The sequence below is a fragment of the Schistocerca americana genome, chromosome 8, assembly GCF_021461395.2.
Source record: "Schistocerca americana isolate TAMUIC-IGC-003095 chromosome 8, iqSchAmer2.1, whole genome shotgun sequence".
Taxonomy (NCBI): Eukaryota; Metazoa; Arthropoda; class Insecta; order Orthoptera; family Acrididae; genus Schistocerca; species Schistocerca americana.
This window is the reverse complement of record NC_060126.1, coordinates 54,372,047-54,384,467: the sequence shown is the minus strand read 5'-3', so window position 1 is coordinate 54,384,467 and position 12,421 is coordinate 54,372,047. Positions and strand designations below refer to the sequence as shown.

At 43.2% G+C, this 12,421-nt stretch overlaps 1 protein-coding gene across 1 annotated transcript in view; it reads right to left on the bottom strand.

The window, feature by feature from the left end:
• The window catches only part of LOC124545522, a 120,835-nt gene extending 116,262 nt beyond the window's left edge, over nt 1-4,573 (bottom strand). Inside the window, exon 1 of the mRNA XM_047124469.1 lies at nt 4,547-4,573. Coding sequence (XP_046980425.1) covers nt 4,547-4,573 — 27 coding nt within the window. The remainder of the gene's footprint in view (nt 1-4,546) is intronic.
• Between the last annotated feature and the right edge of the window lie 7,848 nt (nt 4,574-12,421).

The window sequence follows — 12,421 nt, the reverse complement described above, 5'->3', positions numbered from 1 at the left end:
TCATCGTCATTCGTGAATGTGGGTAAAATTGGACTGTGTAAAGAATGTGACATTGTACGGGCGTCGATGACAGCGCAGTTGAGCGCCCCACAAACCAAACATCATCGTCATCATCATCACCGAGTTTGAAAGAGGTCGTGTAATAGGGCTACTAGGAGCTCGACGCTCCTTCTACGATATTGCAGAAAGTCTTGGTAGGAATGTAGTCACTGTATATGACTGCCGGCCGTGGCGGTCACGAAAACGTACGGCCGCAACAAGACCGGACTCCGGACGGTCACGTGGCACTACCCACAGGGAAGACCATCGAGTTCGGCTTATGGCTCAGCGCATTGTACTCCATCTGCGGCAGCAGTTTGAGCAGCACTTGGCACCACGGTGACACAACGAACTGTTGCAAATCTGTTACTTAAAGGAAGCAGTTAATTCCATAAATTATCTGGGAGTAGGCATTAGGAGTGATTTAAAATGGAATGACCGTATAAAATTAATCGACGGTAAAGCAGATGCCAGACTGAGATTCATTGGAAGAATCCTAAGGAAATGCAATCCGAAAACAAAGGAAGTAGGTTACAGTACACTTGTTCGCCCACTGCTTGAATACTGCTCACCGGTGTGGGATCCGTACCAGATAGGGTTGATAGAAGAGGTAGAGAAGATCCAACGGAGAGCAGCGCGCTTCGTTACAGGATCATTTAGTCATCGCGAAAGCGTTACGGAGGTGATAGATAAACTCCAATGGAAGACTGCAAGAGAGACGCTCAGTAGCTCGGTACGGGCTTTTGTTGAAGTTTCGAGAACATACCTTCACCGAAGAGTCAAGCAGTATATTGCTCACTCCTACGTATATCTCGCGAAGAGACCATGAGGATAAAATCAGAGAGATTAGAGCCCACACAGAGGTATACCGACAATCTTTCTTTCCACGAACAATACGAGACTGGAATAGAAGGGAGAACCGGTAAAGGGACCCTCAGCCACACACCGTCAGGTGGCTTGCGAAGTATGGATGTAGATGTAGATGTAGACAGCTCAGAGCCAGACGCCCTGTAGCGTGCTTTCAACTGACCTCACCAACCGCCATTTTCGACTCCATTGGTGTCAAGCAGGAGATCATTGGAGACCAGGGTGTTTTGTTTTCTGATGACAGCTGGTTCTGTCTCAAAGCCCGCTGCTGCCGCATGTTGATTTGGAGTAGGCCAGCTGAGGGTCTGTACCCAACCTAACTGCGTGCTGGACATAATGGATCTACACGTGGGCTAGGTGCGATTTCGAATGACATCGGCAGCACTCTAGTGGCTATCCCACGCACCCTGACTGCAAATCTGCACGTAATTAGATGCGCAAGACAGACAATAGATCACAGTCTGGTTGTAATCCGTGCAGCTAGGACACATAACTACGCAACTGAAGAAGACGGCTGGCTGGTCGTCGAAACAGCTACTCTGAGCACACCATTAGTCCCTCATTGTGCCATTCATGCTCGAACAATAACGAGGACAGATTAGTCACGTTACCGAAGAAATGAAATATCACTGAAAGTTCGAACTATAGCACATTGTCTTTGCTCTCGCCTACATCGAAACTATTGCTCAGAATAATGAAGAACAAGATTAAAAAGAATACTGAACAATATGCGATTACTCCTCACTATCAGTTTGACTTCAGATCTAAAAAGGGAACTAGAGAAGTTCTCGCAGCAGTAAGAACTATTCTACGAGAACACTGTGTTAACTGGAAGACGTTCATTGCATTAGTGGATACAGAGATAGTCTTTTACAAGGTAAACTGAAAGCTGCTCTTTAAGACAATGAGGAACATACCAATCACCGCGAGAAGACTGACACAAGTCGAGAAAAGGTAGCTTTAGTTTATGTCACTGAAAAATGCTTGTGAACCGCCTCAAGGCGCACGGAAAATGTAGTGGAATTTACTGCCAACAACACTCACTTGAAATTTAAAGGAGGCTTATACCACTTCAACGTAAGTTGTATAGAATTAGTCTTTAAGTCGAGTTTGCTCATGTATTGCATTTTTAGTTGTGTCATTGTCCCAGCCTGGGTGCACAGTGATTGGACTGGAAGGACGTAAGACTTATTTTAGTTCTGCACAAACACCAATGCACAGAGAGACACGTGAATTGAAATCAGAAGGGGAATGACACGAGACTGCGCACTATCCACGTTCTTGTTCAGCGAGTTTAGTGAAGAAGCCGTATCCAAATTTAAGCAAAAGACCGAAGACATCAAAATCAGAGGACAAGAAAAGCGATGTATAAGGTTTGCAAATGACTTTTAGAGAAAAGCAGCGAAAAGTATGCGACCTAAATTTTATTTTATTTACCTAATTTATCGGATATTTCGATCCTATGTGCCTTCAAACGTTTAACGTAAAACTCTGAGGGAGTCTTACAACTTTCCAACATTTGTTCGATGTCTACATTTTCTAGTGAAAATAATAGCAATAAAAAGCGAAAATAGGTTGGTAGCGATTGTTTTGATTGCAGAACTGGAGATGAAAAACACCGGTATACGTAAAACTGGTTGTTTCAGCATTCCTTCCGGGCAGAACTTCTGAGATTTCCTTACACGTGTACTATGTGAAATGTTTCGTGTTATGTTGTCCGTTTGCTAGAAGCTACATACACATAAAGGCGTACAATGTAGACACAGGTAGCTGCTCAGGTATTTTCAATTTTTATTATCGTCAATGAATGAATTACTGTTAACTTAAATTCCTTTCCGTTTTATTATTTCGTAGCAATGGCAGACAAATTATAAGCTTTTGTGTAGAATTTGCAATCTCCTTTTTCCTTAATTATTTCGAATGAAAATCCCGTTTCGTAGTCAAATATATTTATTTAATTTTTAACATGAATTTGAATGGAATTCTTGTGATAAAACTAAAAAAGCTCTTTTAAAAAATTCAAATCAGCAATTTAGATCGTAGACAAGATAGGACGTATACCAGAAACAATTACGTGACGATAGTTAAAATTTCAGTTATGAATTACTCGAGTGACCAATGTTTATTGTCCAATCTGTCCATAAATTCTCGTTCTATAAGGTCCTCATTTCTAATTCGACACCTTTCGTCAGAAACAATATCATTCGAAGGCGATAATAATCCATCAGAAGGCGCGGAACCTCCTACCAGCGATAAACACTTCTGCACTACAAATGGGAAGCGTTGCGTACACCTGCTACTCCGCGCCCAGAAACCGAAAGGATCACTGCTTTTGGGTACTAAAGGACAACAGATACATTATTATCTCAGCAATGCGGTACCGATTCTTACGTCATCCGTTTGTTGCTCATTTGTAACTTTCGGCGTTGTTATTAAAATAGCAAGCAGTAAAGGAAACAAAATAAAAATTTGAAGTAGGAATTATAATCCGTGGAGACGAAATAAAAACTTTGAGGTTTACCGATGACATTGTAATTCTGTCAGAGACAGCAAAGGACTTGTAAGAGCAGTTGAACGGAATGGACAGTGTCTTTAAAGGAGGGTACAAGATGAACATCAACAAAAACAAAACGAGGATAATGGAATGTAGTCGAATTAAATCGGGTGATGCTGAGGGAATTAGATTAGGAAATGAGACAGTGAAAGTAGTAAAAGAGTTTTGCTATTTGGGGAGCAAAATAACTGATGATGGTCGAAGTAGAAAGGATATAAAATGTAGACTGGCAATGGCAAGGAAACCGTTTCTGAAGAAGAAAAATTTGTTAACATCGAGTATCGATTTGTCAGGATGTCGTTTCTTAAAGTATTTGTATGGAGTGTAGCCATGTATGGAAGTGAAACTTGGACGATAAATAGTTTAGAGAAGAAGAGAATAGAAGCTTTCGAAATGTGGCACTAAAGAAGAATGCTGAAGATTAGCTGGGTAGATCACGTAACTAATGAGGAGGTACTAAATAGAATTGGGGAGAAGAGGAATTTGTGACACAACTTGACTAGAAGAAGGGGTCGGTTGGTAGGACTCGTTCTGAGGCATCAAGGGATCACCAATTTATTATTGGAGGGAAGCGTGGAGGGTAAAAATCGTAGAGGGAGACCAAGAGATGAATAGACTAAACAGATTCAGAAGGATGTAGGTTGCAGTAGTTACTTGGAGATTAAGAAGCTTGGACAGAAGGGAGTAGCATGAAGAGCTGCATCAAACCAGTCTCTGGACTGTAGACCACAACAACAACATTAAAACAGCACTGATCACACTTTCGCATTTTATATAATAACACAATATTTCAAAGCAATGGAAGTTTTGCAAGTAAACATAACTCGTTTAAAAAAAAATCTGAAACCAGAAAATTTCAGGACTGCTGCTACGACATACTGATATATCGATTTTTACCTGGTTGTTAGTAAAAAATAAAAAAAACTCCCGTTACAGCAGAGACAAAACAAATACCGAAAAGTACTGGCTATTCGAAACTAAAATACCGGTATCGGCTGTATTTGACTACCTCTAGCGTAAGAACCCGAGTGCGCCTGAGCTCTGCAAAGGACAGTGGTCAGTGTTCCGGCACGAGCCGTGACTTACCAGCGTGAGTCGGAGAGCGCGCGCCATGCCGCCGGCCGGACCACGCACTGTGACTTGGAGTCGCGCGGTGCGAATTATATCCTCCTGCCTCCACGTGTGTGTGTGTGCGTGTGTGTGTGTGCGTGTGTGTGGTTGCGATGGACGGAAAAGCCGGCGCCAGCGGAAGGCCGCGCCGGCCGCCCGTCCTGCGGCGCGCCTCCCAGGCTCCCAATGCAGCGGCGCTACGTGACGAGAACGCGCCATTACGATTACACCTTGTTTCTTTTCTGTTTCCTTCGTCTCCCAGTCATCAGTCGTTCGCTGATTTTATGCTGCCTGCCATCTTTCCCCACCTCGAGGTAAACTCTTCATCTTTACGCGGCCATCTTCTACTATTCCGTAGCATTTATCCTGTCTCGTATATCCGATCGCTTGTTCACAATTTGCCAAAATTTTCTTATTACTACTTCATCTTGTTGCCGGTTTCCTTACTCGATGCCGTAGTCGTCAAGATTATCTAAGTGAGAGAAGCCGTTTGCAGCATTTGTCTGTGAATCGTGTAATGTTTGTTGTGCGTGTTATCGTTTATTAATGTCGTGTGCTAGCTTAGAAGAGAAAGGAAGAAAAGGGGTTACAGGTCAGTCTGTACTTCCAGAGTGGTTAGGAGCAAATGCAGAAAGACGAAAGTCCAGTGATGGCATGTCGACGGCTCGAGTCAGTGCCGAATACTGTCGCAGAGCAATTACGACAGCCGCGGATTTTGGGACTCGATGTGAACCTCGAGGGGCACAACGGTCTGAAATACATTTCTATATTGCATTCAGACTAACTGCTACACTGAAGGATTGAGGCGTAGCGCCTTATATCGCTGCTGTCTAGAACCTGTATATCAGGAGAATGACTCATGCGTGCACAGTGACAGATGGTGTGAAGCGGTTTCAGCCGAGTACGTAGCTCTAATTTCCATCTGCTAGAGGACAGTAGCGGACAGAACTAAACTGAAGGAACTATAATGTAGCTAAGAATTTTGACCAGCACAGTCCAATAGTGCTCAGAGGCATTCAGCAAACATATCAAGAGAGTGTTTTTGTGAATGTTTCTGTTTATTTCTTGAAGGCCTTTTTGTTTATTTTTGTTTGTACAGTTCTGTATATCCTTTTAGTAGTGTGAATAATGCGTGAATGCGATCTAAAGTATAAATGTAGACCATTGTTCTCCTGACGAACGCTGTACGAACTAGTGTGAGAAACTTCCTGGCAGATTAAAACTCTGTGCCGGACCGAGACTCGAACTCGCGACCTTTGCCTTTCGCGGGAAAGTGCTCTAACCAACATAGCTACCCAAGCACGACTAGCGCCCCGTCCTCACAGCTTGACTTCTGCCAGTACCTCGTCTCCTACCTTCCAAACTTTACAGAAGCTCTCCTGCAAACCTCGCAGAACTAGGACTTGCCCGCGAAAGGCAAACGTCGCGAGTTCGAGTCTCGGTCCAGCACACAGTTTTAACCTGCCAGGAAGTTTCATATGATCGCACACTCCGCTGCAGAGTGAAAATCTCATTCTGGAAACATCCCTCAGGCTGTGGCTAAGCCATGTCTCTCCAATATGCTTTCTTTCAGGAGTGCTGGTTCTTCAAGGTTCGCAGGAGAGCTTCTGTAAAGTTTGGAAGGTATCAGACGAGATACTGGCAAAAGTGAAGTTGTGAGGATGGGGCGTGAGTCGTGCTTGGGTAGCTCTCTTGGTACAGCACTTACCCGCGCAAGACAAAGGTCCCGAGTTCGAGTCTTGGTTCGGCACATAGTTTTAATCTGCCAGGAAGTTTCATATCAGCGCACACTCCGCTGCAGAGTGAAAATCTCATTCTAGTGTGAGGAAGTTTTAAGACAGTGTGAATGCAGACGACGGGGAATTTTGTATCATATGTTAAGTTCGTTTATGGTAAAAGGAAAGCTAATTCGAGTGCAGATGAAAATGGTTGATAACCTAAAGTATAAAGAAAATATCAGAAAGCTAAATATTTATTTCGGGAAAAAGTACAGTACGAAAGTGTGTTATTTGTTGATTGGCTAGTCACGAAAAGCGCGGAGTAACGTGGGAGAATAATTTTGTTCTATTTGCCTTGAAGAAAACAGACCAATCAGAATGGCGTATTCTTCGCACGTCTTTACCCTTGGAGATGAAATGAAATGGTCGTATGCGATTCTCGGCTGGGAGGCCCCGTCCGGGAAAATTCCGCCAGGAGGTGCAAGTGTTATTGCAGGTGGCGACACATTGCGCGCCGGTGATGATTAGGACAACGCAACACACAGTCCATGGGCGGAGAAAATCTCCAGCCCGGCCGGGAATCGAACCCAGGCTCGCTTCATGAGAGGGAAGCATGTTACCACTCAGCTAAGCAGGTGGGCTTCTCTTGAAGATATAGAACACTTACAACAGTCTAAGGGGGTCGCAGCCCAGCCTTTCTAAGGTAAGGTAGTGTGTAGTATGAGCTCCGAAGTAAGTTATAGTATGCCGGTTTTAGTTGTGCTGCATGTTTCACAAGTGTTTTAAAGTGAAGGTATATTTATTCCTGTGTCTTTTTTTTTATAAAGAACGGATTTTTAAGTAAATTTGTGTATGAGAAAAGACAGTAATTCCGCGTGGCATATTGAGCAGATCGGACACTAAAACTTGAGTGCATAAGTTACACACCGGTAAACTTAATAGTATGTCGAACACTTTCATTTAAGAACATCCGTGCTTTATAAATGTTCGTATTTCGGAAAATAAGTTACCATAAACTTGCGAACGTGAATGAAAGGGTTTGAGCATGATTGTGTTAAGATTAGCACGAGCTTGGCAGTTAACGCGTACATCTCAAGGTTCAGAATACGCCGAAGTTTTGCCAGTATTTCCACATTTCATTGTATGCAGTCTGATGCGAGCGAGTTCCAGTACGGTAGGCTTCTGCTCGGCTTGGATGCCGACGATCTGCTGCAACAGGTAGGTGCAGGTAAGGGACGAAGGAAATCGTGCCGCCGCAGGCTGTCTCAGAGCATTAGAAAATGCAAAGGTTGCGACTGGCTGCAGAACACAAGTCAGTGTCTGAGCTCCTGATGTGAGGACTAACACAAGGAGCAATCACTGGCACCGTTGTAAAGTACAAACCTTGCAGGCAGCTCTCCGAGTGAGCACACCAGACTTATCAAAGCTTACCCGAGGCTATCGACGAACGACACAGAGTTCTCGCTGCAACGGTCTTACTGAGAAATCTCTCAATACAAAAGCCTGGGTTTTTTAAGGATTCTAGCGCAGCACTATTCTCCCTATCTAAAGCTGACCCCACCAATCCACCGCCACTTTACAGGCATCGGGCAGTCTGATATGGAGCTCTACACCTCCTGGGGCCTCTGGTCTATCATGTGCAAATCCTTGCCTCCTCCTTCTCTGTAGGAAGGGGTGTTGCTGGCCTTCAGATTAACAAGCTCCACGTTTGGTACCAACAGCCTTTAGCTGCCTTTATATTAACAAACTCCACGTTTGGTACCAACATCGTTTAGCTGAAGGCTAAATATCACTGTCCTTCCTATAACTGCTGTGTCGTACGTCACTTGACGCACCCATGACGCCTCCCGTGAGTGGGTACCGGTGTTCCAGCAGTTTCGCCCGTTTCCCACCTCAGTCTAACTTGCGCTAGCCCACTGAAATCGCTGTTCCCAGCAGTGAGTATCGAGCCTGCTCCCTGTGCTGAGGCGTGCCTGTTTGAGATCATTTTATGCTGTGACATAATACATCAGCGTCTAGGCGGAGTATGAAGTTACCGGTTAAATCTCTGAAGTGAAACGTCTTGGTTCAAAAATGGTTCAAATGGCTCTGAGCACTATGGGACTTAACATCTGTGGTCATCAGTCCCCTAGAACTTAGAACTACTTAAACCTAACTAGCCTAAGGACATCACACACATCCATGCCCGAGGCAGGATTCGAACCTGCGACCGTAGCGGTCACGCGGTTCCAGACTGAAGTGCCTAGAACCGCACGGCCACATCGGCCGGCCTGAAACGTCTTCCTTGGGAAGCTGCACGGACCGTCTGCAATTTCACAGGCTGCTACCGTTACTGTTTTGGTAACCTAAACGCTACCACTTTTGGTTCAAAATGGTTCAAATGACTCTGAGCACTATGGGACTTAACAGCTGAGGTCATCAGTCCCCTAGAACTTAGAATTACTTAAACCTAACTAACCTAAGGACATCACACGCATCCATGTCCGAGGCAGGATCGAACCTGCGACTGTAACGGTCACGCGGTTCGAGACTTAAGCGCCTAGAACCGCTCGGCCCCTCCGGCCGGCACCACTTTTCCCTGCTCTCTTCATTGCCACTGATTTCCTGTCGTGGAGTGGCCTAACTGGCTTCCACGGCCTTAAGCTTAACAACGTTGTCAGTGCGTGACATTAAAACCATGAGTGTTTTATTCGCTAAGGTGGAATGGGAGGACAGGCCCAGCTTTTTCTCAAAGGAGCGTCGGAAACCGGCCAGGGACTGCACTCGGCCTGGCCGGCTTACCAGCCGACGGTCGTTAATCCAAATGATGTTTGGTTCGTAGGGCGCTCAACTGTGCGGTCATCAGCGTCCATACAAAGTCCCAATTTTTATACAGTCCAATTTTTTACACAGCCCAATCTAGCTACTGTCACGAAAGCTGAAGATGATGAAATGATGAGGACAACACAAATACCCAGTCCCGTGTGGTGTCTGCACCACACTCGAATCCCACCATCAGCTCTTACCAACTGACATCGGGACTCTTCTGACCAGGCCCCAATTTTCCAGTCGTCTATGGTCCACCGATGTGGTCACGAGCCCAGGAGAGGTGCTGCAGGAGAAGTCGTGCTGTCAGCAAAGGCATTCGCGTTGGTCTTCTGCTGGAGTGACCCATTAACGTCGAATTTCACCACACTGTCCTAAAGGATACGTTCGTCGTACATCCCATGTTGATTGCTGCTGTTATTTGATGCAGTATTGCTTGTCTGTTACACTGACAACTCTACGCTACCCTCGGTCATTAAGTAAAGGCCGTCAGCCATTGTGTTATCTGTGCTGAGAGGTAATACCTGAACTTTGGTATAATCGGCACAGTGTTGACATTGTGGATCTCGGAATAAGGTTTCCGGAACGAAATTTCCCATGCGTTTAGATAGCTCCAACAACCATTCTGCGTTCAAAGTCTCTTAATTCGCGTTGTGCGGCCACTGTCTCTTCGGAAACCTTTTCACATTAATCACCTGAGTACAAATGACATCTCCGCAAATGCACCGCCCTTTTACACCTCGCGTACCCGATACTACCGCCATCTGCATATGACCATATCGCTATCGGACGACTTCTGTCACTTCACTGTACTACTAAGTAATAGCCCAGTGAACTGATTGTTTACCAGCAACAAAATTGCGGAAATTTTTTCTAAGGGGTCCCATTTGTTTTTTGGTGCGCTGTATTCGAATTTCGTGTTTGCTGCCTTGTATGAGATCACCTTTACAGCGAAAACCATAAAAATAAATAAATTCGCACGTGTTTCAGTTCTTTGCTCAGTCCTGAAAAGTATGCGTTTTTAAAAGATGACCACTCTTTTCAAAGTTAAAGTAGACAAAATTTTCTACAAAATGCGCTAGTCTGGTTTCATTTTCTTATGAATGGTATCGGCGCTAGAAGTGTAAAACCAGCGATTTTTTCGCCCTTCTGCTAAAATATCAAAAACACCAGGCTCAACCCCAACAACTCGAAAAATATACACTTCAGCAACAAATCCCCTATACCACGCGAAAGTACTTATACAATAAATTTGCAGCAATAGCCGTCTGTAACATTCAGTTTCTTCGTAAGAGGGGAGAAGAAAACCGAAAATTACGAAGAATACCTACCGCCCCCTTAAGCCAAGCGACCCCTACAACCTGTCCCTCATCACAGTATACTTTCGGAGAGTTATGCCACACATACTGGACTACCAGGATCCACAGCCCCTGGGGGGGAGGGAGGGGGTTGGGAGTTTACAAAATACGGGTTCACTCCCGTTACCACATAAAACCCAGGCTCCTGAGAGGCTTCCCTACATTATACCTTGCAAATGCATAATAGATTGCCAAGACCAGTATGGGTGTAGCCTAGTAGGACTTTTCTGCAAGAAACAATGCCGGTTTGTGAGGTGTCGTGCACCAACATCGACGACAGTTTTTATATAGAAGACGGAAAGGACCTGGACCAGCCCCTTGCAGTACCACTGTCTGAAGCAGCTGAGGCCACAGAAGATATTAATTCCTGTCATATTTTGTAGCATTATACATCTTCACTGATCAGTTTTTTTCCATGATAATATTAATTATTTTTCTATAATTTTTTTCTGCTGAAGAACAGTACCAACCCACACAGTTCAGCCTGGACCTTCGGCAGACCTTGATCGTTTGCTTGACCTTGCAGTGCCCAAGACTCTTGACGTAGACCTTCTAATGCCCAAGAAACATTGCCTGCGCCAACCACAGCCAAAGGGAAGCGAGTAAAAAACTGTGCACATCATGTCAATACCGATATTTCTTCGTACACTGATAGCTCACTAGACAACTTAACGGTATATTGTATCCATATATTGTCAGTAAATGCCTTACTTTCTTTTCAGATAGTGAGCCTACCCCGAAGTGATGGCACAATCCCGGGCTCATCATTCACTCATTTCATAAGACATGTACGTCAATACATACAGATTTCAAATTCATCTTTCTTTTCCGTGTCATGTACCTAATATGTTGTAAATATAAACTTTATGTTTTCATCAAACATGCTTTCTCATCAGTCCATTCAAAGCAATCTCTTTTAAGCATAACACACCGAAAGTATACTGTGATGAAAGATAGGTTAGAGGGTTCGTTTGGTTGGAGGGCACAAAAGGTATCTTTGGTAATTTTCGGTTTTCACCTCCCATCTTATAAAGAAATTGAATATTACAGACGTCTTTCGTAGGAAATTTTATAGTACTTTCGCGTTGTACAGGGTTTTTTGTTGCTACAGTATGTATCTTTCGAGTTGTAGAGAGTGAGACTGGTCTTTTTTATATTCTCGCATATATATGTATATATCTGCTTCAAATTTTTACACTATATATATACTGTAAAAATTTGAAGTAACTCGACCAAGAACTTTTCTAGATTTGGCTAGCAATATTCATAATATATTCAGATGAAACATTGTTAGCAAAAATCTCGAAAACCTCTTGATTGATTTACATCAAATTTTTGCACACTATTCTACTAAATTTTTGAACGAACAAAGAATACATATTTTTAATATATATGGTATACAAATATTCATGTAATATATAAAGGGGAAATTTTATTAGCAATAGGAACTCCTCAAAGCGCTTTGCCAGTTTGTTTTAAATTTTCATAATAAACTTTCTGACAGTTATAGGTTGTATTACATATAAAATGAAGAACTGTTGCTAGGAAAAATTTCAAATAATTCTTGACCAATCTATTCCAAATTTCTATGCGGTACTCGGAAATAGACTACATATTTTTTTAAAATGGATATTGTATATAAATACATATGCAGTAAACAAAGTGTGAGCATTGTTAGCAAAAATCTCGAAAAGTTCATTCTGATTTACTTCAAAATTTCACCCAATACTCTAACGAAATATGGATGGCATGGAATATATATTTTTTAAATATATGTAATATACGAATATATGTAAGATTTAATAGGCAAATATTGTTTACAAAACTCTCAAAAGTGCTTATTTTAAACAAAAGTATACAGATTTTGCGTTAAAACAACCTGTGCCAAAAAAGAATGCTGTGCTATGGATGTGTGTGGTTTAGTTTTCTTCCTCACAGTCAATTTTAAGTGTGATGTCAGGACATTTAAA